Here is a 24,139-nt window from a genome sequence, read left to right on the forward strand (position 1 = left end):
TTTTGACGATGAATGCAACACCATTCCTTTTCAATTTGTCATTCCCGGCATAGTAAACCATGTGGTTGTCAGATTCAAAATGGCCAATACCAGTCCATTTTAGCTCACTAATGCCTTTATCCTCTTCTATAAGACTTAATAAAAAGTCTCTATAATAAAATCTCTATACATATTATAGAGACTTTTTATTAAGTCTTATAGAAGAGGATAAACAAGACAAGACAAATGTAGACCACCTGGTTGAAAAAAAATCACCAGCATGATGGCATGATGAAAATCCAAAGTTCTAGGTCCATGCGGGGACCTCTCACAGGGCACAGAGAACAAAGGAATCTCCTCCCACAACCATGACTGACAGCAGACTGGCAAACAAAACTGTGAAACAGAGAGTTTGTTGTTGTTATTTAGGTGCCATCAAGTCAGTTCTGACTTATAGTGACCCTATGCACAATAGAATGAAACACTGCCCAGTCCTTCACCATTCTTAACAATTGTTACATTTAAGTCTATTGCTGCTATTACTGGGCTAATCTAATTAATTTGGATCTTTCTCTTTTTCACTGACTCCACTTCACCAAGCATTATGTCCTTCTCCAGAAACTCATCCCCCTTAATAACATGTCTGAAGTATGAGAGACAAAGTCTGCTTTCTTAGGAGCCTTTTGGATTTACTTCTCCCAACACAGATTTGTTCTTCTGACAGTCCATAGTACTTTTAATACTTCAACACCGCAATTTTAATACTTTTAACACTGTAGTTTTAATACTTCAACACTGCAATTCACATACATTGATTCTTCTACCTTCTTCCTTTTCATTGTCCAACTTTCCATATACATATGAGGCTATTGAAAATACCATGGCTTGGGTCAGGCACACCTTAGTCCTGATCCTTTAACATTTTAGAGAGTCCTTCTGCAACAGATTCCTCTAATGTAATATGTCCTTTGATTTCTTGACTGCTGCTTCCATGAGTGTTGATTGTGAATCCAAGCAAAAGAAGTCTTTGGAAACTTCAAAATTTTCTCCATTTATCATGATGTAATTGATTGCTCCAGTTGTGAGGATTTTTGTTTTCTTTACATTGAGGTGCAATCCATACTAAAGGCTATATGTAGTCTTTTATCTTTGCTTTTAACAAGCAAGGTTGTACCATATGCATATCACAGGTTGCTAATGAGTCTTCCTCCAATCCTGATGCCACATTCTTCTTCATATAATCTATCTTCTCTGATTACTTTATTCAGCATACAGACTGAATAAGTAAGGTGAAAGGATATAACTCTGCTGTACACATTTCCTGATTTTAAACCATTCAGTATCCCCTTGTTCTGTTCAAACAACTGTTTCTTGATCTAGGTCTAGGTTCCAAGCAGGGAGGGACTGTTGTAAATACAGAAGCTTACAGACTGTCCTGTGGTATCACACCACAACCAGGAGACCCTGGCAGCCATTAAGGAACATGCCCAGGAAAGTTCCAGCAAAGCAGTTTCTGTTCTTTATGTGCTGGCTCGAGAGAGGAGGGGCCAGCTGATCCCACATTGACTTCTAATAGGCTCTGCTTCTGACTTTGACAGTTCAGCCATCAGAGGTGCATAAAGTACTCAAGACAAAACTGGCATCTGAAAACTTCAACCTAGGCACAAGATGGAACTTGTTGGAACTTGCCTGGCTGGAGTGCTTTGTAACACAAATGCCTTTAGATTTCATGCTGGAAAGCATATTTTAACTTTCAGCATTCTCACTCCTCATTCTCCCTGGAGTAATCACCATACTTAGTCCTCTGTTTTGGCCTACATGGCAAGTTTCTCTTTCTGTCACCACACTAAGTCTTCTCTTCTTCTACCTCCAGGTATACTCTCACATTTAGTCCTTGTTCCTCTTCTAGATCTCTCACCTTGGTCATTTCTTTCAATACTCTTGGCTTTAGCTATTGCTGTCTGTCCCTCATATTGTGACCCTCCCTTTCTCACAGCTGAAAGGTAGCAATATATTCTTCTTATTGGTTTTCCACTTCCATCTTCTCCTTGCTTCAACTAATTTCAAACACAGTCACTTGATTTTTTTCCCCCAAGCATAGCCTGATTATGTTACTGTCACAGTCAAAAATCTTCCAGAATTCCTCATTAGCTACCAGACTGAAATTTATCTCCATTTCAACCAGAATTACTCATGTTTTATTTGTTTTAGATATTGAGATTCTATATAAGATTTCCTTTTTCAAAAGTGTCTAGAACAGTTTTCTCCATAAATTTAATGCTTAAATCAAACTACAAAATATGATTTAAAAAAACATCAAACAAACGAATGTCTAATTAGTAAAATAAAACCAATTATATAAAAGCAATCACTTTTAAAGTCATTTTTAAACAGTGTTTTTAGTTGCTGAACTAAGAGGAGCAATTATATAAGTTACTGTTAAGGCAAGTGTTATTGCTGTTTTGAAACTCAACATTGTGAATTGAGTGAAGGCTTACAGAGCAGATCTCATCAGTTTTACAGTCAACAAATCATACACGTTGTTTCATCTCAATGATTGCAATCCCCTCCATGTAACAATAGTTATCCCACTTCCTCCCTGTGTTTATTTCTATTTCACCCTCCATCCCAACTCTTCTGAGTTGTGTCCTTTGTCAAATGTTGCCCTTTTGATCTTGAATGGTTGGTCACAGTATGGTGAGCATACCTGACTAGTTGTTCTTGACCTCCATATACCTATCTACTACTGCTTGGCTGAAAATCAATCAATGAAGGTAAGTTCCATTCCAGACCTGAAGGATGGACATAGTCTCAGGTTCTTCCAGTCTCTTTCTGCCCAGTAAGCCCAGTCTTTTTTTTCATATTTGTATCCCACTCTATCCAGGACTTTCTAATGTGATCCCTTTCAGAGCAGTTGGCAGTAGTAGCCAGGCATCATCTAGTTCTTCTGGTTTCAGAGTCATGGAGACTAATGTTCACATATTCCATTAGTCCATTGGACTAATTGATTTTAAGCATCTTCAATGTTCATCACTCTTCTTTCTTCAGCACATGGAGAGACTACTAGTTGCACCTTAGATGGTTGCTCATAAGCTTTTAAGATCCTAGTTGCTACTCACTAAGGTAGGATGTAGAACATTGTCTTTGGGGACTATGTTATGCCAGCTGACCATGGTGTCCCCTGAGACTATGATCCTGGACACCCAGGCTCAGCAACTTATAAGACAAACATTCTAGCAAATAATTTTCCAATATATTGATAAAGGGAGGAAATTAGTATATTTATTGAAAACTGCAAAATTAGCATGTTGATAAATACTAAAATTATTTCTTCAACAAAGCCAGAGTACGTTTTGGGTTTTTTTCACTTCAACTTGTTAAAGAGTTATTTATTAAATTAGGAAGTAGATAATTATTTACTATTTTATGTAATCAATATATGTTTGCCTTGATTTTTAGGCATTTTTCTGTGGACACTCTTGGTAACTGATTGGGTAACAATTGCAATGGTATTTATGTGGAAGAAAGATGAGGCTTTCTGGTCCAAAGATTTATAGCCTCAGAAATCCTAAACAGGGTCTCTGTGAGTTGGAACTGACTCTATAGCACATGACAACAACATTTGTTTTATTAGAGAATTAAAAATAGCTTAGAAAATATCTAAATGTATCAATGACTTGGTGCCACATGACAAGAGAAGATGATCTTTAAGGTAGTATTGGCCTTCATAATATGTTGTTGTTGTTAAGTGCCGTCGAGTTGATTCCTACTCATAGCAACCCTGTTATAGGGTTTCCGAGGAGCAAGCAGCTGGTGGGTTTGAACTGCTGACCTTGTGGTTCGCAGTCCAGTGCTAATCCTGTAGCGTGACAACAGGAATCCTCATGATATGTATCATAGCATTATAAGATGAATTAGGTTTTGGATTTAGAGAAATTTTTTCATAATATCAAAATATTTTCACAGAAAATCCACCCTAAAGGCTATAGTCTTTAATCGAGATCTCCATTTCTTCTTTCTGAATCTTCAGGGTGATGTTGGCGATCCTGGAATGCCTGGGGGTCCTGGACCCAAAGGATTCAGGGGACTAACTGTAAGTGGTCTATAATTCAAGAAGTAATAAACATTTCTTTGAAAGACTCTGACTTTTATGTTGTAATAATAATTGTGGCTTATTGATCCAACCCAAGGGCAACTGAAATGCCGAGAGCTTAGCTGTGTGACCTTCAGCACACCTTTTCTAGGTCTTGGTTTCTATGACATGAGAGCTGAACTAAGTGACCTCTAGGTAGTTTTCAGCACTAAAAATCTGAGGGCCCATGAATCTGAATAGTTGTAAAGATTTACAAAGTGATGACTGGTGGTTTCAAGAACTGTCAGTGGCTTCTAGTTGTTTCAAAGGCATATATTAAAATCCCAGAATATTAGTCCTGTGTGTGTAAATAAAGCTGTCATCACCCCACTCCCTCTTCTCTGAGGTTTTTTTTTTTTTTTGATGATTCCATTATCCATAACCAAGGTCATTTTAAGGAAGGCTGTTGAGAACTTCTAATTAGCAAAATGCAGAGTAGAATATTATTATGCATACTTTAAAAAAATGCTGAGACAAGCAGCATTCATTTTAAACTTTGAGCACAATATCAGTAGTCATTATCAGCATGAAAGAGATGCAATTAACAAATACTCTCCATCTGGCTGGGTAAATTTCATTGACATCCATATCTATCACCTTGAGGTATGGGAATGATACAGCCCACCCATGTCTTCTTACAGAAATGGGAAATCATTTTCCTTATTTGATCATTTGCAGAAAGGCAGGTTTATTTTTGACACTTTAAAATGAAATAAAGCTTTTAAGTATGAATCTTTTAAGATCTCTGTGTGCTCTAGTATATTTGTTTTGCCCATTAGCTCCAATGGCAGTTTGTGACTGATTTAGATTTAAATTCCAGAACAAAGTCTGTCACTAATGAAGATGCTAAGAGGGAAATGGATGTTTACCAATGATTAAGAATGACTAATTTATATTACAAATAACCAATTTACTTGATTTTAATGAATAGTTAGTCTCTTTAAACTTTTTTTTCTTGTTTCATTTTAAAGTCTCATTAAAACTGTGATGGTCCTCGTGGATAGGTGATGTAGTGACTAACACATGTTCCTATCTGCAGCTCAATGTAGGCTTGAAAGGTGAAACAGGATCTCCAGGACCTGATGGTCCTCCTGGACAGAAAGTGAGTATGCCCCTGACAACTAAGTCTCATTTAATGGGTTTTAGGGTGTTCAATAGTGTGGTTCTGGAGGATAAGCGTGGGACTGCTAACCACATTGTCAGCAATTCAGACCCACCAGCTACACCCTGGAAACCCTATGCAGGGTCGCTATGAGTTGGAATTGACTCTATGGCACTTAACTTGCTCTATTTTTGTTTTCCTAGGGCCCTAAAGGCATGCCTGGGCAGTCAGAACATTCTGTATGTATCTGCTTATTAGCAAACTCAAGGAATCTACTGGGAAATAAACTGGGCTACTCAGAAGTCTCTGTGCTCATGTGTCTTCTCTGTCTTTTCTATTTTTTATTCACAGCAGTGTGAACTGATAGACTTTGTGCGGAAACACAGTCGTGAGTATCATCCCATGATTGGTGAGGGTATTTAGGAAGGCCTGAGTGAGCACATAGGATCAGTTGGTGGAATTTACTGGTGGGGAAGGCATTGGGTCTCTGTAACAGGCTTATCTGGAGAAATTCTGTAGGAGGATCTCACATCAAAGGCAGGAGAAAAAGAAATATATGGTGAATTAAAGTTACAGTGCCTTTATTCAAGGAGTGTGAATCTCACTGGGAGAAAGTCATGCAAATGTGAAACTAGAGACCAACTCTAAAGATGGGTGGATTTGCTCACAATCAGATAAAAATTACATGCAAAAAGACTGAATGGCATGATGGTAAATGCATGAACATGGATTGAGGGGAAGGGAGTCCAGATTGGTTGGCAATTAGCTAGTTCAGTAAGCATGTTTAAAATACAAAAAAAACCTGTTGTTGTCAAGTCAGTTTTGACACATGATGACCCCATGTGTTACAGTGTAGAACTGCTACATAGGATTTTCTTGGTTGGAATCCTGATGTGGCGCTGTGGGTTAACGCGCGAGACTGCAAAGCCATTTGACCTGCAAGGTCGGAGGTTCAAGTTCACCAGCTGCACCTTGGAAACCCTTTATGGGGTCGCTAGGGGTCGGGATCAACTCCACGGCACTTAACAACAACAGTCTTTTTAGAGACATATTACTAGCCTTTTCTTTCATGGTGCAGTTGGCTGGCTTCAAACCTCCAACCTTAAAAGGTTAGTTGTTAAGTGCTGTCAAGTCGGATTTGACTCATAGCGACCCTGTTAAGGGTTTCTGAGGCTATAAGCCTTTGCAGGAACAGAAAGCCTCATCTTTCTCCCTCAGAGTAACTGGTGGGCTCAAACGGCCAGTCTTGTGGTTCACAGCCCCGTGCTTATCCTACAGAGCCACCACATTCCTAGTGGTGCTGGTGGTGATGTGTCGTGGAGTCAGTTCCGACTTATAGTGACCCTGTACAGGGTTTCTGAGGCTGTAAATCTTTATGGGAGCAGAAAGCCTCATCTTTCTCCCGCATTCCTAGTTGCTGAGTATAAATCCTTTCTGTCACCCAGGGACCTAAGAAAGGCTGCTTGAAGGGTATAATTGAATCTGGTCATGGAAAAATGATGGGGAAGCAGCAAGAAAAAAAACAATGTCAGTAAAGGAATAAAGCAGAAGTCAACAAATGGAGATGTTGTTTTTGGTTATGAAAAAGGGAAGGGAATGAGATAGTAAAGGCACCATAATTTCATTTGAAAATTTAGTCTAAGGAAAAAAAATTGCATGTAAAGATGTTTATTGAAGTACTCCAAATGATTATACATTTAGATTATTTACAATTATAGAAGATATAGGCTATGGTGCATCAGATTCTTTTGGATATATTAAGAAGATACATATTTTTATGAAGATTCTATTAGAATATGGAAAAATATTGGAACTGAAAAGCAGAAAATTAAACTGGATCCTAATGTGATTACACTAAGATAAATATATGTGTACATAGAAATAAGTACTAGAAGCAAAACTGGAAGAAAAATGTAAAAATTTATTATATTAGGGTGGTAGTATGGTGGGTGATTTGTCTTCTTATATTTTCATAACATTAATCATAATGCTTATACAATCTCACCCAGAAAAACGTAAAAGGGAAAAATCTTTGTAGGTTTACTGAAGGAGAATGGATAAAAAATGTACTGAGTACAATTGTACAGCTAGGAAATGACAATAAAAAATAAGTTTAAAATAACTGTAAGACTAGAAGCTTAATAGCATTATGGCTGTGAGTAGGCAGAAGAATTTGAAGGGAAATCAATTGGTAGAAAAAGATACTGGGCTTAATCAGTGGAGAGCTAGCCAGCAGTGACATAGGCTCTACATTAAAATAAATAAATAGGGCAATTTTACAAGTGAAGGAGTTCGTGGACAGTACAAATGGTAACATGCTTGACCGCTAACCAAAAAATTGGTGGTTCAAACACACCCAGAGGTACCTCGAAAGAAAGACCTGGCTATCTGCTTCCCCAAAATTAGCCATTGAAAACCCTATGGAGTGCAGCTCTATACTCTGAAACTCATGGGCTCACCATGAGTCAGACTCGACTTGACTCAACTCAACGGCAAATGGTCTGTGTTTTCATCCCAGTACAGACAGGGTCAGGGAAGGAAACTCAAGATGCTCAAGTCACTCAAGTGCTCCTGGTTTTGAAGATCACTGGTTGGATGAGGTTCCTAAGGGTGTCAAATCAGAGAGTCAGAAACAAAAACTCCATGAATGTACCCAGGAAGATGCTTCAATAAAAGGAACGGGAGTGGAGGACTGGAAGTTACAAAAACAGAAATGGCATAGAGATTCTTGCTATATGTGGACAGCTTGAAAGTAAACAAGATGCCAATGGAGAGAAGCTTCAAAGGAAGAGGATATGTTTGAGACATGGCTTGAGAGGTAAAAAAGGCTCTCAGCATCCTTGAGGAGGTGAAACAAGGGTCTGGGACTACAGGGAGAAGAAACAGGGGAGAATCACTGGAGGAGAAATTAGTGTGGTGATCAAACACCCGCATGGTTTGACCAGTCTTCAGAGTAATCAACGGTGTCTTCTCAAGAAAAACAGAAAGTAAATGGTAGCAATTGGTCCTTGGAGGGCTGGGAACTTTAAGGGAGATGCTTTCCAACTCTAAATGAAAAGTTAGCCAGAAAATAAAGGGGAGGAAGAATAGACAGGTTCTATAACCAGACTCAGTGTTGATTGGACAAGATGGAACTCCAAATCTGACCTCAAAACAGAGATAAGGATTTCAGTGATAAATTTTTTAAATGAACCCTAACAGCCTAATTGTATAAATGATGTTGGTGAGCCTGGACTTCTGGTGTACTATTCCTTGCTCTGAAGTTCTGCAGCAGTTCTCTGCTACACCAGGATAAGGCTGTGTCCTAAGCTGGTGGTTGGGATGTTCTCCTGAAAACAAAATAGAAAATCTAGGGCAAGGAAGAGGGAGGTTGAGAATAAAACATGACGGCGTCATGGACTATAGTTTTGGACGGAGAGACATATGTAAAGAGTATTTTTTAAAAAATAAAAACTACACATATACTAAAAGGGATCAAGTGGCTTACCCAAGGGTACCTCAGTTTTGCCAAATGCAAACCCACGCAGCTATGTCTGCTCAGTCAGAAGAAAGGGCCTTGAAATGCGGAGGAGTCAGTGGGCTGTGTGCATCTGCTAACAGCATCTCACTGGCCACAAATTTAAATATGTGTATGTGTGTGTGTGTATTACCTTTGACTTGATTCTGATCCATGACTACCCCAAATGAGTCAGGGTAGAACTGTACTCCATGAAATGTTCAATGGCTGTTTTAATGGGAAGTAGATTACCAAGACTTTCTTCTATTGCACCTCTGGGTAGATTCAAACTGCTAACATTTTAGTTAGCAACTAAGGGCATTAGTTCTTTGCACCACTCACAGCCACAGGATTAAATTAAACAAGCTTTGCTGGGAGGGGAGCAGGCGCTGTGGACTGACAGATGGCAGGCCAGTCTGTTGCCAATATTAATAAAAAGCTTTTATTATATTGGAGTGACTCGTTTGCTTCCTACGAACTGAGCAAAATTAGGATGGAAATGGTCAGGCCTGTGTCTTCCTGAAGATTTACCAACTTTTTCCCCCTGATTAGTTTCAGGCTTCTAATAAATCAGAGAAATCAGAGGCTTAGGAGGAACACTTGGGGCTTTTCCCTCCTCTCTGAGTGGGTGTAAAGATCACTAACAGAGGAGCTCTATATTGCAGCTGAGATAAAGTTCATTTGGAAATCCTCATGGTTTGGAAAGAAAACAGAGATTCCCAAGATGTTCATTAGGAAAGAGAAGAAGACCCCATATTTTAATTTCGTGTTCCAGAATGACTCCCAGAAGGCTCTAAGCACAGAGGCAAAACAAATTGAATGCTATCTTGCCATTTAATCAGAGGCTCACCTGTTCTATTTCCATGACTAGTGATAAATGTTTCTGATTTCAAGCCAAATTCTGCTAAAATTGACTGACCCTGGCTCACAAGGTCAGAAAGATTCACAATTTGATACAATTCTGTGGACATTTTCCTCAATCTTTTAACCTTGGTTTCCTGTCATTTAAAATTAACCTCACTTGCAGCTGGGCATAAATAAAACTGTTAAGTTTTGTTGAAATTTTATTTTGGGGATGATTTTTAGTTTGTGTTTAAAAAATGTAACTGACTCTTCTTTTTTTCTGTCTCCTTTTAATAGCTTGCTGGGAAGGTAAGTAATCTTACTATACCCTGTCTCTTGATGAAATAATTTTTGTGCATTCTGTCAACCATTTGAAAGTAACCTTTACCTCCTTGAAATTGTTGTTGTTAAATGCTGCTGAGTCGTTTCAACCCTGTTTAGGGTTCCCAAGGAGCAGCTGGTGGTTGAACCGTCGACCTTGCCGTTCAAACCGATGTTGTGATCCAGTTCTTATCCTACAACACCACACCAGGACTCCTTGAGAAAGACTTCTTTATTCTCTGCAAACACCTCTGTCTTTTGAATATAATCCTTCATGTTGTGATCTCTTTCTGATAGTAAAAATCAATGGTGTCTTTACACATTTCCCCCCTCTACTTCCTATCATGGTTTACACTCATTTACTTGACAGAAGAAGCCCCGTGTTGCAGGGAAATTCAGTGAACAGGGTTTTTTCTCAGGGGTCCTCATTCTGTTGTTCTGTTTGCTGCTAAACCCATTGACATTGGCTTCTTGGATACATGAAGTTTCCTTTCCTCCCAGGAACCCACACTGACACCTCTCCTCTTACCAAGTGTCAACCACTTGTAAACTTTGCCTCACCCGGGGTGGTCTCTTCAGGGCCTAGACTTCAGTGGTGTTGCACTGCAGGACATCTTAGATGTATGGTGATTGAGGCCTGTTTTGTCAACTTCAAGATCTCATTGTCTCCTAGAATCCTGTGAAGTAAACCCTCAGGGTCTTTGAACTTATTCTTAAGTATGGACTCATTCAACTTTAATTAAGAGTCGGGGCAGGGGTGAATACCTTGCACTTGGTAAGTGCTCAGTAAAAGCATCATGGATTTGAATTAATCAGGTAACCTAAGGACACCTTGTGTGGTGCTGTAGGATCAGCTCGGGACTGTAAACCACAGGTTGGCAGTTCAAACACACCAATCACTCCTTAGAAACCCTTTTGTTGTTGTTATGTGCCGTGGAGTCGGTTTCAACTCATAGCGACTCTTTACAGGGTTTCCAAGGCTATAAATCTTTACAGGAACAGAAAACTCCATCTTTCTCCTGCAGAACAGCTGGTAGTTTCAAACTGCTGATTTTGTGGCTCACAACCTGATTCGTAACCACTACGCTACCAGAGTGTCTTTAGAAACCCTTTACAGGATCACTATGACTCTGAACTGACATGATGGTACTAACAACTGTCCACTGGAGTCCTGATGTGGCATTGTAGGATAAACACTACTGCTAACCACAAGATCGGCAGCTCAAACTCACCAGCTGGTCCTCAGAAACTCTATACAGAGTTGCTATAAGTTGGAACTGACTTGACGGCACTTAATAACAAAAAATGCCATCAAGTTCATGCTGACTCACAGCAACCCTACGGGACAGAGTAGAACTGCCCCGTAGAGTTTCCAAGGCTGTAATATTTATGGAAGCAGGTCATCAGATCTCTTCTTCCATGAAGCGGCTGATGGGTTCCACCTGCCAACCAGCCAAGCATTTGACGGCTGTGTCACCTGGGTTCCTTGACATTAGGGTAGTTGGTGGTAGTGGTTATGTGCTGTGGAGTCGGTTCTGCCTCATAGCGACCCTGTATAGGGTTTCTCAGGCTGTAAACCTTTATACGGGAGCAGAAAGCCTCATCTTTGTCCAGCGGAACCACTGCTAGTTTCAAACTGCTGACTTTGAGGTTAGCAGCTCTACTCGTAACCACTACTCTACCAGAGCTCCTATTAGGGTAGGAGAAAAGTTAAAATAAATAGGATTGAGTTGTTCCCTTCCTGGAGAACTGTGATGATAGGTAGGTCTTAAGGATGTTTCACTGCCACTTGACCTGTTATTTTAGTGGAAATCCAAGAAACCAGAAGTACTTCATTCTCCTTACTGGACTCTTCATTACTCATTTTACATTTAAAATATATTGACAGTATAATGCCTTGATTCAAAACACATCAATACTTCCTCTCTATTTCTATAACTCTCAGTTATAGGAGATTTTTAGTTTAAGGTGCTTTGGAACCTGACTTCTTTGAGGAGAATCGAACAGACAGCATAGATGAGGGTTTTTGTTTTGTTTATTCCTTAAATTTTTCTGTTCATGTGTATTGAGTTGAAACAAGTAAGGTTAGGTTAGGTTAGAGTTGATGCATAGGTTAGATTCCTTATGAAATTCCTAAAATTCAACTATCATAAAACTATCAGTATTGAGTTGGGAATTGCAAAGATTCCATCTCTCTTATAGCTCATGCAAGTCAGTCTTACTCCATAGTTGCTCCCTTCCCTCCTGGAATGAAACCATGGCTTTCATTCAAATGTTGGCTTTCATGGTGTCCCTCAGATACTCCCTGACTGGAAACAAGTCTCTTAGTCCTCAGAATCCTCATTCAGAGTCCCAACCACCCTCTCCCTTTTATTATAATGATCTTCTCAATTTAAAATCCTTGAGGGCAGGATCTGCATATGACTCATACTTGCATGGTTACATTGGTGGGCACTCAATAAACATGTTTTGAATTTGTTGTCATTGTTATTTGTTGTTGTTGTTAATTGCTGTTGAGTCAATTCTGAGTCTTAGCGACTCTGTATAGGGTTTCCAAGGAGCAGCTGGTGGTTATTATTAAATGCCATCAAATCCGTTCCAAATCATAGCAAGCCTGTAGAGATTTCTGAGGAACAACTGGTGGGTTTAAATACTGACCTTGAAGTTAGCAATCCAGTACTTAATCCTGTAACACCTCAACCAATGATTAGGTTGCTGTCTTTTGCATAAAAATCTGGATAAAAATCTTTCAACCAACTATCACTTCATTTCTGAAGGTTTTGGAGGAAGGTGGTTTTTCCAAATCACCCAAAACTGTCATAATCATTTTCAATTTTAAAAGTTATGTACAGTAAAATTCCCATTTTGTGTATGTTTGTACAGTTCTGAATTTTAACACGTGCCTACAGTTAAAGAATTAACACCCTGTTCGGGATACAGAACTGTTCCACCAGCCCCCAAATTCCCTGAAATTGCCTTTTAAATGGCAGACCATAGTGGGTTGTGAGGTCTGAGCATTATATAGCCAAATATCAAGTTCTGTATTTATGTAGCACCTTCAAGTTTAAAAAGCACATGGGACTCTTTCTTTGCACATGGGAACCTCTAGTTCTAGAACTGGATGAAACACTTGGATATTCTTGGACTTCGCTGCAAACCTCATTGGTGTAAATGATCTGGGAGAGGCTTTGATCCATTAAAATAACTTAACACATCTGCTTCTCGTTTTTTGTAGCAAGGTGTCCTGTATATCCAACAGAGTTGGTGTTTGCCCTGGACCAGTCCTACGACGTTACAGAGCAGATATTTATGGAAACAAGGGACCTCATCGTTTCCATTGTCAATGACCTGAACATCAGGGAAAATAATTGTCCTGTGGGAGCAAGAGTTGTTGTAGTTTCCTATGACTCAGATACCAACTATCTCATCCGCTGGTCCGACTATCATAGCAAGAAGCAACTCCTCCAACTTCTTTCCCAAATAAGGTATCAAAACACCGCAAACGCCGCAGACATTGGCAATGCGATGAGGTTTGTGGCCCGGAACGTTTTCAAGAGGACTTATGCGGGAGCCAATGTGAGAAGAGTTGCTGTGTTTTTCAGCACTAGTCCAATAGCCAGCAGGTCGTCCATCATCACTGCTACCATGGAGTTTAACGCTCTTGGTATCAGTCCAGCCGTGCTCACTTTTAACAAAAGAGAATTCCTCGATGACGTATTTGGGGTAAGAGCTTTCCTGGGCAATTTCTCTATTTTTCACGGTGTGGTGTTAGTAGGGTTGGATGGGAGTCCGAGGAGATAAGAGGCATCTTTAATCTCCTTTTCAATTTTGAGCTGTATTTGGCCAAACTACAAAACCCACGTTCATCGAATCAATTCTGACTCTTGGAGACCCCTTGTGTGTCAGAGGAGAATTGCACTCCATAGGATGTTCAGTGTCTTTCACCTTACAGATCCTCAGGCCTTCCTTTCACCAGCTAGTTACGGTTAAGTGCCGTTGAGTCAGTTCCAACTCTTAGCGACCCTGTATAGGGTTTCCAAGGAGCAGCCAGTGTAAATGTGAACCGTCAACCTTTTAGTTAGTTGCTGAGCACACGCTGTTGTGCACCTAGGAACTTTTCATTGTTGCCAGTACCTATGAAATACAATAGCTAACAACAACAGCAGTTAATAATAATAGCAGCCGCACTTGCTCAGCTCCTACCTATGCCAGGCTCTATCTCAGGAACTTTGCATATATATTCATACATCCTCACCACCCTTTGAACTGAATATAGTTCTCTCCATTTTAAAAACAAGGAAACTAAAGCCCAGAGAGTTCAAGCAACATCCAATTTTGCCCATCTAGGAAGCAGATAAATCAAGACCCAAACTTAGGTTGATCTTATATAAAGTGTCATGAACTTGGTGTTTTGCCAACCCTCTGCTGACTCAGTGTTTTTCAGATATGCCAGCTGCTTGCTGTCTCACATTAAACAGTGGATCTTATCCTGCAATAGATGAAGTTCAGGAGATCTTTGAGTCCTTAAAGCTGTGCAAAACATTTGTTGAATATGAACATTTTTCATAAAAGATGGTATGCCATTTTTAGATCTGCAGACTCTCAATGGCACCTCTGTTCTCATCCCTCCCCACAAAAAGATGACGTCTCCATCTACTGTTCTAGTCTAATGACTCACAAGATGCATGCGCTTGGAGCTGGGCAGAACTATCATGTCATCCAAGAGGCTATAAACATCTACTTCCATACTCAGGCACTTGTCTTCTACTAAGTCATATTTTTTCTGCCAAAAGAGGAAGAATATGCTCCCTAGGGTATGGGAAGAGTTCTATTCTCATAACACATCCAATTTTTTTGGACACAGGCACCAAAGGAAGGGTCACAATAGAGTCTGACAAAAAGAATAGTAGAAAGTCTTGTGGGATTTCAGTTTCTCTTTTTGAAGTTTTCAGCCTTCCTGATTTTGCATTTGAACTTTGAGTGCCACACCAAATTCTAGAATAAGCCAAGTCTGAGCAGGTTATCAAGTTCAGTCTCATATTTATTGGACCATGCCACAACTCCTCTGACTCATCAATGGAAAAGAACTTCCAACCACTCCTGGTGAACAAATCATTTCTCATTTGCACCATCTCTCTGAAGAATAACTGACCCAGGAAGCTATCCACTTCTTGCTTGCTACCTCTAATGTTACCAGATGATAACCCCCACATTAGTTCTGGTCATGGATCATGCTAGAACAATGCTTCCTTTAGTAATTTTTTATGCAACACTGTCTCTGTGTGCCCTTCCGTTCAGGATCTCCTCACCCACCCTGGCCTCTCTCTTATTTCTCTTCCCTACCCTCTTCATCAAACCCTTGTGGTCTGGGCACTAGAGCCATAAAGCTTGCCACCCTTGGGGATCTAAGAATGTCTTTTTCTGCACACACATACTAACAATGACCTTTATCAAGCTTTTTCAGTTGTTGCCAATCAGATCGGTAAATAAGAGCATCATGCTAATGTTGCTGTTCAGATCCTTATTTTTTATGAGGTTAAAACATTTTTTTTTTAAATGTTTATTGAGCATTTTTATTTTCTTGTGAATGTGCCAACACACATCCCTTATATCACTTATTTTTTGTTCTGCTTCTTTTGGCAATTCTTCTATGAAATACTTCTGTTTGTTTTTCAGTCTCTGAACCCTGCCTCAACTGAAAATTAAATTGCAATGTCCCTCCCATGTTCTAGAAATTTCTAAAATTCAAACAAGTTGAACCCCTATACATCTGATTTTCTATATTGTTGTTGTTAAGTGCTGTTAAGTCGTTTCTCATTCATAGCAATTCTGATAGGGTTTCTGAGGCTTTAAAATCTTTGCGGAAGCAGAAAGCTTGATCTTTTCTCTCGATGGACTTGAATGGTATACCAATCTTGTGGTTTGCAGTCCAGTGCTTATCCTGTGGAGCCATTGCAGTCCCCCCATTTTCTCTCTAGAATATACATTTAAATAGTGTAAACCAAGATCTTTTCTTTTATGTAGTTGGGCAAAATGGACAGATTTATTAGGTATTTGCAATCCCTTAAAGTGTTACCATGGGAGCACAGTGACTCTGTAGGATAAGCACTGGACAGGTAACCACAAGGTCAGTGGTTTGAGTCAGCCAGCCACTCTGCAGGACAAAGATGAGGCTTTCTGCTCCTCCAAGATTTACAGCCTCAGAAACTGTATAAAGGGTTTGCTATTTGGATGCAAGGTCGACAGTTGAAGCTCACCAGCTGCTTCTCGGAAACTCTCTACAGGATTGCTCTAGGTAGGAACTGCCTCGATGGCACTTAATAACAACAACAACGAGAGTAGGAACAAACTAGAAAGCACCTAAGAGCACAACAGTTACCCACCCACCACCCTTGTGTGGATTCCAACACATAGTGACTCTATAGGATAGAGCAGAACTGCCCCTGTAGGGTTTTCCAAGACTATAAATGCTTCCGGAAGCAGACTGCCACAGCTTTCTCCTGGTGGGTTCAAGCTGCTGACCTTTAGGTGAGCAGCTGAGTGCTTTAACTACTGAACTACCAAGGTTCCTCCTAAAGTTGCTGTTGTTATGTGTCGTTGAGTTAGTTCTGACTCATAGCAACCCTGTATAGAGTTTCTGAGTCTTTAAATCATCACAGAAGCAGAAAGCCTTTTTTTCCTGCAGAGCAGTTCGTGGACTTGAACCACTAACTTTGTGGGTCAGAATGCAGTGCTTATCCTATGGAGCTACTGTGCTACCCATGAAGTGTTAAGAGTTATGTTATTATTGGGAGAGGCCCACTGTCTACCCCAGATCATTCTCTACTGAATCATTCCAATCAGAAAATGCTTTAAAAAAAAACACAAAAAAACCTCTTTAGTTGACCCAACTTTTCACTTTAGCTACTGTCGTATTTCTTGGTTACCCTGCAGCAAATCTTCTAGGAAAAAAACAAAGTCTGTATTTGCTGTCTTCATTACCTCTCACTGCTTTTCCCAGAGTCCTTTCCCTGACTATTCCCTGAAACACTTCCCCTAATTAGGGCTCCCTCTCTTCACCTTTGAGGTTTTGCTGAAATGACACTTTCTCATGGGTTCTATGTAAAATTTCACCCCTAGCACTCCTCATCCCTATTACCTTGCTTTTTTTTTTTTTTTTTTTATGTTCATGGAATGTCTCCCACTAAAATATAAACTCTAGGAAGGTAGGGATTTTGCTTGGTATGTTCATTTCTGTATCTTCAGCATCTGGAATAGCAGCTATAGTACTGTCAGCATTCAATAAATATTTGTTGAACAAATGTATTGAATGGAGATCATCAATACAAATGTATTGAATGTGAATAAATGTTGTTGTTTGCTAAACTGCCATTTAGTATTATAGTGGGAATCAACAAAGCCAAAACCAAAATAATACCTCCCAGAGCAGCTGATTTCATGAAAAACATAAAGTAGTAATGAAGTAAATACTTTCTAACTATAAATCTGGAATGATGTTGACTATTTCCAAATGTTCACTGAATGCTTTACAGAAAATGGAAGCATATGGCCTTTGTAAACCTTTAGTTTCCCAAGGGAGAGAAAGAAAAACATGAGTATCTATTTAGATTGCGACATACCCTTCCATCCACCTCAAAATGATACATTTCCTTCATTGTAGTAAAAATATCTGCCTTGCACAGTGCCTCACACAGAGCAAAAAGCCCACAAAATAATTATCGGCTTGCTGAATGAGTGAATGAAAAAATGAGTGCTATATTTTGCCCATTTCAGTGAGTATTAAAGCAAAGGAGTAATCAAGAAACACATGGCAAGCAAGCACTATAATAACAAGTATTTTGAATACACTTAGTATTTTCTGTCTGTGGCCTTTCACAGTAGACTTTTAATTGAATCTGTGATTGAGAAGGTCTACTTGACATCTGAAAGATGAACCTTCTTCTGGACAATGTGATTGAGGTGGAAGTAGGATCACTAAAGAGGCCGAAAGAAACTAGTATTGTAACATTTCTGCAGGCCCCAACTTTAGAGGCTGGATGTAGAATTGCAGGCTTTAAAATGTATTGGAAACAGGAGTTGCTACTATTGTTGCTGTTAAGTGCTTTTCAGTAGATTTAGACTCATTATTATCTTGTAAAGGGTTTCCAAGGAGAGTCTGCTAGGTTTGAACTACTGACCTTGAGGTTGTTGTTGTTGTTATGTGCGTGGAGTTGGTTCCAACTCATAGCGACCCTGTACAGGGTTTCCAAGGCTACAAATCTTTACAGGAGCAGAAACTACCCCAGAACAGCTGGTAGTTTTGAACTGCTGACCTTACAGTTCACAGCCCAATTCGTAACCACTACGTTACTTAGCAGTCTAATAAATCTGAATTTTAGTCTCAGTCTGTGAATTTGCTCAAGTTATAATAGTTTTCTCATCAAAAAATGAGTGGGGGCAGGTTGTTGAGGCCTATTTTACATGATTCCTTAGGTTATAATTAGGATTCAAGGTAGGCATAGAATAGAACACAGAGCTGTAATGCACAGGAATGGTGATGAGGTAAGTGCACAGTGGCTTCCTAACCATTATTAGAGAAAATGAACAAACATCTACTTACTTTTCAGTTTGACAACACTGGAACATTTCAGGTGATTCCAATTCCAACACTTGAGGACTACCATGAACCAATAGAGAGACTTCGGCTCTGTTCACTTTGCTATGGTAAGACTAATAAAAAGAGTATTATTGGCTATCGCTATGAGTCGGAATCGACTCGACAGCACTTCACAACAACAAATTGAGCTGAAAAGCTTAAATGCCTTTTTGGTGAGCTATTGAATTTGGTTTTATAAAAAATTATATCTTCTATTGCAGGCTCTATTTTCAGTTTTCCAGTTTTCCAATACCGTATGTCCAGGTTTTAATTGTAAGGTTTGGAGTTTCCTAAGAAAATATTTAGGAATTTAATTGGTAAAAGAAATCCTCAGAAACCATATGTAGGGGTGCTCTATATAAAAATTCCTTTAGAAGATTATCCCAATTTATCTATCTTTTGGGGTACCAATTTGGTGGTTTGTAGCAAAAACCTCAGAAATATTGAAACTATGTTTTAAAGGAGTTTGTTGTTGATGTTAAATGTTGTCAAGTATAGTGCCCCTATACAGGGTTTCTGAGGATTTGAACTACCAACCTTGTGGTTATTAGGTTATCCTACAGCACCACATGTCTAACAGATTTCACATATATACATGCTACCTCTCTATAGCTTCTTTTACCAATGAAATTCATAAATTATCTTTTAATGGCCATAGAAATATTGAAACATTGAAAACTTCTCATTAACTTAAATGCTAGGATATTGAAAAGGTATTGATCAGATGATTGATATTATTAGTAATTACATATTTTCAAGTTACTGAATCACTTGAAGAAGAATTTCAAACCACAATGTTTTGCTGTGTCAACATTAAACCAATGAGTCTCTCTATGTGTTTTCAGATAAGTGTTTTCCAGATACTTGCATCAAAGATATTTTTGTACCTGAAGGTACATATATGGATGTGGCCTTCCTCTTAGACAATTCTCAACATATTACAAATGATGAGTTTAAGGCCATGAAGACATTGGTGAGCTCAGTGCTTGACAACTTTGACATTACTTCAGACCCTTCCATTTCAACCTCTGGTGATAGGATTGCCTTGTTGAGTTATTCTCCTTGGGATAGGAGAAGGAAAACTGCAGTGAAAACAGAGTTTGGATTTACACATTTTAAGAACCAAGCCCTAATGAAGAGATACATCCAGAATTCCCTCCAACAGTTACATGGAGAAGTCACCATTGGCCATGCCCTACTGTGGACCATGGAACATCTCTTTCCAGAAACACCCAACCTAAGAGAATATAAGGTCATCTTTGTGATCTCAGCTGGAGAAAATCATGAGAGAAAGGAATTCTTAAAGAGGATGGCTATGAGGGCCAAGTGTCAAGGCTACATCATATTTGTGATTTCACTGGGCTCTACGTATAAGGATGAAATGGAGGAGCTAGCCAGCTACCCACTTGAACACCACCTGGTACAGCTTGGAAGAGTTCATAAACCAGATCTGGATTACATTGTGAAGTTTACTAAGCCACTTATTTATTCAATTAGACGTAAGTCATTTTTCGTTCCTCTGTATTTTTATAAGAAGATAGTCTTTGCTAATAATGCTAATAACTTGTTTATTTTTGTATCTACAGCTAACCCAAATACATAAATTAGATGGTAAAATGGGAGTGAGGAACGGAACATATCATAGTTATATTTTGTTTATACCTTTGTTGTCATGTAATGAGACTTTTGTCATGGGAGATTCCTTTCACCAAAATCTGAGCATCAGGAAGCACAGAGTGACTGGAGTCATCTGACCCACACACTCTCAACCTGAAGTAGTTCCAGAAGCAATTAGATGGTTTCCAGGATGGGCATTTAAATAAAATGAAAGGTTTATCCATTACAAGGTTGGTTTGTTTCCACGCTTGGCACATTCTGGAGACCTGTTTGAGGGTATAAAGACAACACAATCCTGTGCTCCTCCTAGAAAGGCTGACCATTCAAATCACTGGAAATCTCACTAACCTGCTGCTCCTGATTCAGGCTGTCTGGAGTAGAGTCTAGGATTCTGCATTTGTAACAAGCTCCCCAGTAATGGAGCACACCTTGAGCAACAAGGCTGTAGACCAGTGTGCAAAGTAAATCATCATGGCAATCCACAGTCCACTGATCTGTGAGGAAATAAAGACAGAAACTGAAGCATCTAGAAACGTTTAAAGCAATTAGATGTTGCTGAACATACAAGTCATACAAGTCCATGACTAGTGGACTCTGCCTCATTAAACAGGATATAGACTAAAAATAAGTCTACAAAGAGCTAGAAATAAAAATAAATTGTATTTCACCACAAATAGTGAGACATGTTCTTCTATAACATTGATTCTCAATCAGGAGTGACTTTTTCTTCCAGGAGATAGCGTGCAATGTTTGGTTGTCATACCTGGTTTGGGGGATACTACTGATAATGGATGGATATTGCTAAAGATCCTAAAATGTACATGTCAGTTTTCCACTTGTATAAATATTAATATTGCTGAAGTTGAAAAACTCTACTCTGGAGAATCCACGAAATCAGAACTGAACCTTTCTGAGAACATGACAGGTTTAGAGCTAGATTTTGCTACAACCAATCTCACCACAGATGAATTCAAAAGTTGCTCTGATATTCAAGAAATCTCCCATGCTGACCATATCTTTAGAGTTCACTCTTAATTAAAGAATGATTTCCACCTTTTCTTGTGAGCCACATACAATTAGAAAACCCAATAATTGCCCTTTAGGGAATACTACTATACTTCTTTATATCTAAAATGCCCTCTATTGTTTTGTATACAGAGTAGAAAAAAATATCTCTTCAGTGACTTTTGATACAGATTTTCCTATTAGTGTTTGTATTTTATAGCAATTGAAAGAGTTCTTCCAAATTTAGAGTAAGTATGTGGGGGCGGGGTGTGGGGCACTTCAAAAAGTTCATGAAAAAAATCCTATTATATTTAAAGTCCATTTTTCCACAAACTCTTTGAAGCCTCTTCATATATGTGAACAGACTGTTTAAGACATTGCTAAAACAACTTCTCATTTAGTATTTGATATTTTATGTGAACTACTTTTTAACTCAGAATCATCAATATCCACTCCCCCACCACCACCACCACACCCCATACAATGTTGTACTTTGTGTCTTCAAGTGGCTGTTAAGGCAGCATTTCTAAGACTGTAAAATAACTCAGAGCTGGTGATGCTGGGCTCTTCTGTGGCTTTGCAACAAAGTTACAGTACCATACTGTTGACTTCCACTGGAAGAACCTTGCCAGACACATCTGAATCACTGCCTTCCCACAACCACTTCTGGTTCATGTGGTGGTGGTGGTTCTGTGCTGTGGAGTCGGTTCCTACTCATAGCAACTCTGTACAGGGTTTCCAAGGCTGTAAACAGAGGTCTGTTTACTTCTCTACTAACTTGTGGTGTTTTGTTTTGTTTTTCCAAATTGCTGACCCCACTTTTCACAAGTTTTGGTGCAGGCACTTTCAATGTTCCTGCCTGCATAGGCAATGACAACTACATCAGAGTTCTTGCCTTACCAACAGCAAGTGTCAGATGCAATTGAAATCACATTCTCATTTCGGAGATATAAGAAAAAGAAAAAACAACAACACTCATCTTAAATCAGAGAATATGATCATTGTAAAACCACAGAATTATTCTGACACTTTCTCTTGGAGCTGTGGGTTGTTCAATGGTGAAAGGCCTCCTTTAACTAAAAATGGCTAATTTCAATTAAATGAGGGAAAAATGATACACTTCTCAATATTCCTCAACCTACAGAAAAACATCAGGAAGGATATAGAGTGGTACAGTACTCAGACCTGTAATCTATAAATCTTTCTGTGATTCTTCTCCTCCTATGAAATCAGTGTTAGTTGTGTAAAAGCACAAAATAGCATGATGTAGACAAAATATTATCTTTTCTTTGTTTGATCCAGTAGCATAAGTCTGATTGTAAAAGCTTAAGAGAATCAGAATAAAATTTCCCTCCAATTTTATTGGTGAAATCATGTGTCCCTATACCACCATTAACCCTTAAATGAGCAATTTGAGGAGGTCATTTTCCTCTGATGACCCTGGTAGGTAATTTTTTTGGTGGCTAACGCACTCTAAAATCAAGTTTTGAATGCTGTTTCTATTTGCTATCATTTGCTGTTTTCACACCAACCAAATTTTACTGAAATATTTTAGTGACATTTATTGCCTTAAGAGGATTCCTGTTGGGATTCTCTTTACTGAGCAAATGCAATTTCCAGTTTGAAAATCTAACTTTAACTTTGTTCCCTCAATAGGAGGATTTAATCAGTACCCACCACCAATGCTTGAGGATGCCTGTAAAGCCATACTTTCAGAAGAGGATTTGCAATATGAGCATTTCCAGTGAGTTGAAAAGTTCTTACATTTACAACTCCCTGCTAATTGACAGATGGGTGTATGCCTGGCACATGACAGGTTATTAGGTTAAAGAAACTAAAAAGGTCTCTGAAGTAAAGTATTACAGTTTCTGTAGCAGACGTTTCATATCAAGATTGCTTCCATGCTGGATGCATAACATCTTCTTAAGCTTCATTACAGTTTTGCATTTAAATTCAAGTTTTCTAAAAAATTTTCATATTTAGCCCCCAATTTTTTTAATTAAAAAAAAAAAAAAAACACACACCAAAAAACAGCTCCCATTCAGTCAGTTCCAACTCCTGGAAACCCCATGTGTGCCAAAGTAGAACTGTGCTCCATGTTTTTCAGAGGTAGATAGCCAAGTTTCTACCAAGGTACCTCTGGATGGGTTCAATTAGTAGTCATGTGCTTAACTAGTTGTACCACCCAGAGACTTCTTTCTAAAAATATAACCTACAATTTAGCCTCATCTCACGTCAGTCTCATTTCCCACTTCTTGGTGAGTCTGGTAAGTCCCATTTCTTTAAGTTTGAGCTACTCTTCCACATTTTTCCTCCTTTTGACCCATCTGTTGGGTCCTTGATCAGAACATTCAGTAATGTTAGCTAGGGATATCTATTTTTTCTGGTCTCATGACAATGAAGATAGTAGTTTATGATGGCAGTTAAACTTGCAGCACATTTCTTTCTCCAATTCCTGGGTGTCCTTCTTTTCTGTGCTGTTCCTATCAAATAGAGACTGTTGTATCTTGAATATGCACACGAAAGCTTTAAAGACCACAGGCATTACTCACTGAACTAGAAGATAGAACAGAAACTCTAAAACCATTACGACAGTTGACTTGATAAACCCATAAAGCCATGACCCTAAACCTTTGAATCATGAAAATGAATCCTATAAAGTGTATCCAAGTAATGTCAACAAGGACAAATTCTTTTTGGGTACTGTTATAGTTGTAAAATTATGTAAAGTATTTTATTTTCCAACCTGTCCCCCTTCTGTATTCCTGATGTACAGCTTCATGGTAACAATGACATTAGTGTGGTTGTATAACCATCATCTTTAGTGCATGCTAATTTTCCCATCACCATGTGGCGCTGTGGGTTAATGCGCCAGACTGCAAAGCCCTTTGAACTGCAAAGTCGGTGGTTCAAGTTCACCAGCTGCTCCTTGGAAACCTCATTGGCACTTAACAACAACAACGCAGACAAAAATTCACTGCTTCCCAGTGAGTGATTTCCCGTTTCTCT

General features: G+C 39.0%; 1 protein-coding gene across 1 annotated transcript in view; it reads left to right on the forward strand.

The window, feature by feature from the left end:
• Nucleotides 1–24,139, forward strand: part of COL6A5 (collagen, type VI, alpha 5) — a 135,789-nt gene that overhangs the window by 76,257 nt on the left and 35,393 nt on the right. Inside the window, exons 27-35 of the mRNA XM_006846633.1 lie at nucleotides 4,010–4,072; nucleotides 5,151–5,213; nucleotides 5,417–5,452; nucleotides 5,565–5,601; nucleotides 9,850–9,865; nucleotides 13,113–13,596; nucleotides 18,480–18,576; nucleotides 19,354–20,007; nucleotides 22,787–22,874. Of these exons, the coding sequence (XP_006846696.1) occupies nucleotides 4,010–4,072; nucleotides 5,151–5,213; nucleotides 5,417–5,452; nucleotides 5,565–5,601; nucleotides 9,850–9,865; nucleotides 13,113–13,596; nucleotides 18,480–18,576; nucleotides 19,354–20,007; nucleotides 22,787–22,874 (1,538 nt within the window). The remainder of the gene's footprint in view (nucleotides 1–4,009; nucleotides 4,073–5,150; nucleotides 5,214–5,416; nucleotides 5,453–5,564; nucleotides 5,602–9,849; nucleotides 9,866–13,112; nucleotides 13,597–18,479; nucleotides 18,577–19,353; nucleotides 20,008–22,786; nucleotides 22,875–24,139) is intronic.

Source organism: Chrysochloris asiatica, unplaced genomic scaffold (assembly GCF_000296735.1).
Source record: "Chrysochloris asiatica unplaced genomic scaffold, ChrAsi1.0 scaffold00028, whole genome shotgun sequence".
Taxonomy (NCBI): Eukaryota; Metazoa; Chordata; class Mammalia; order Afrosoricida; family Chrysochloridae; genus Chrysochloris; species Chrysochloris asiatica.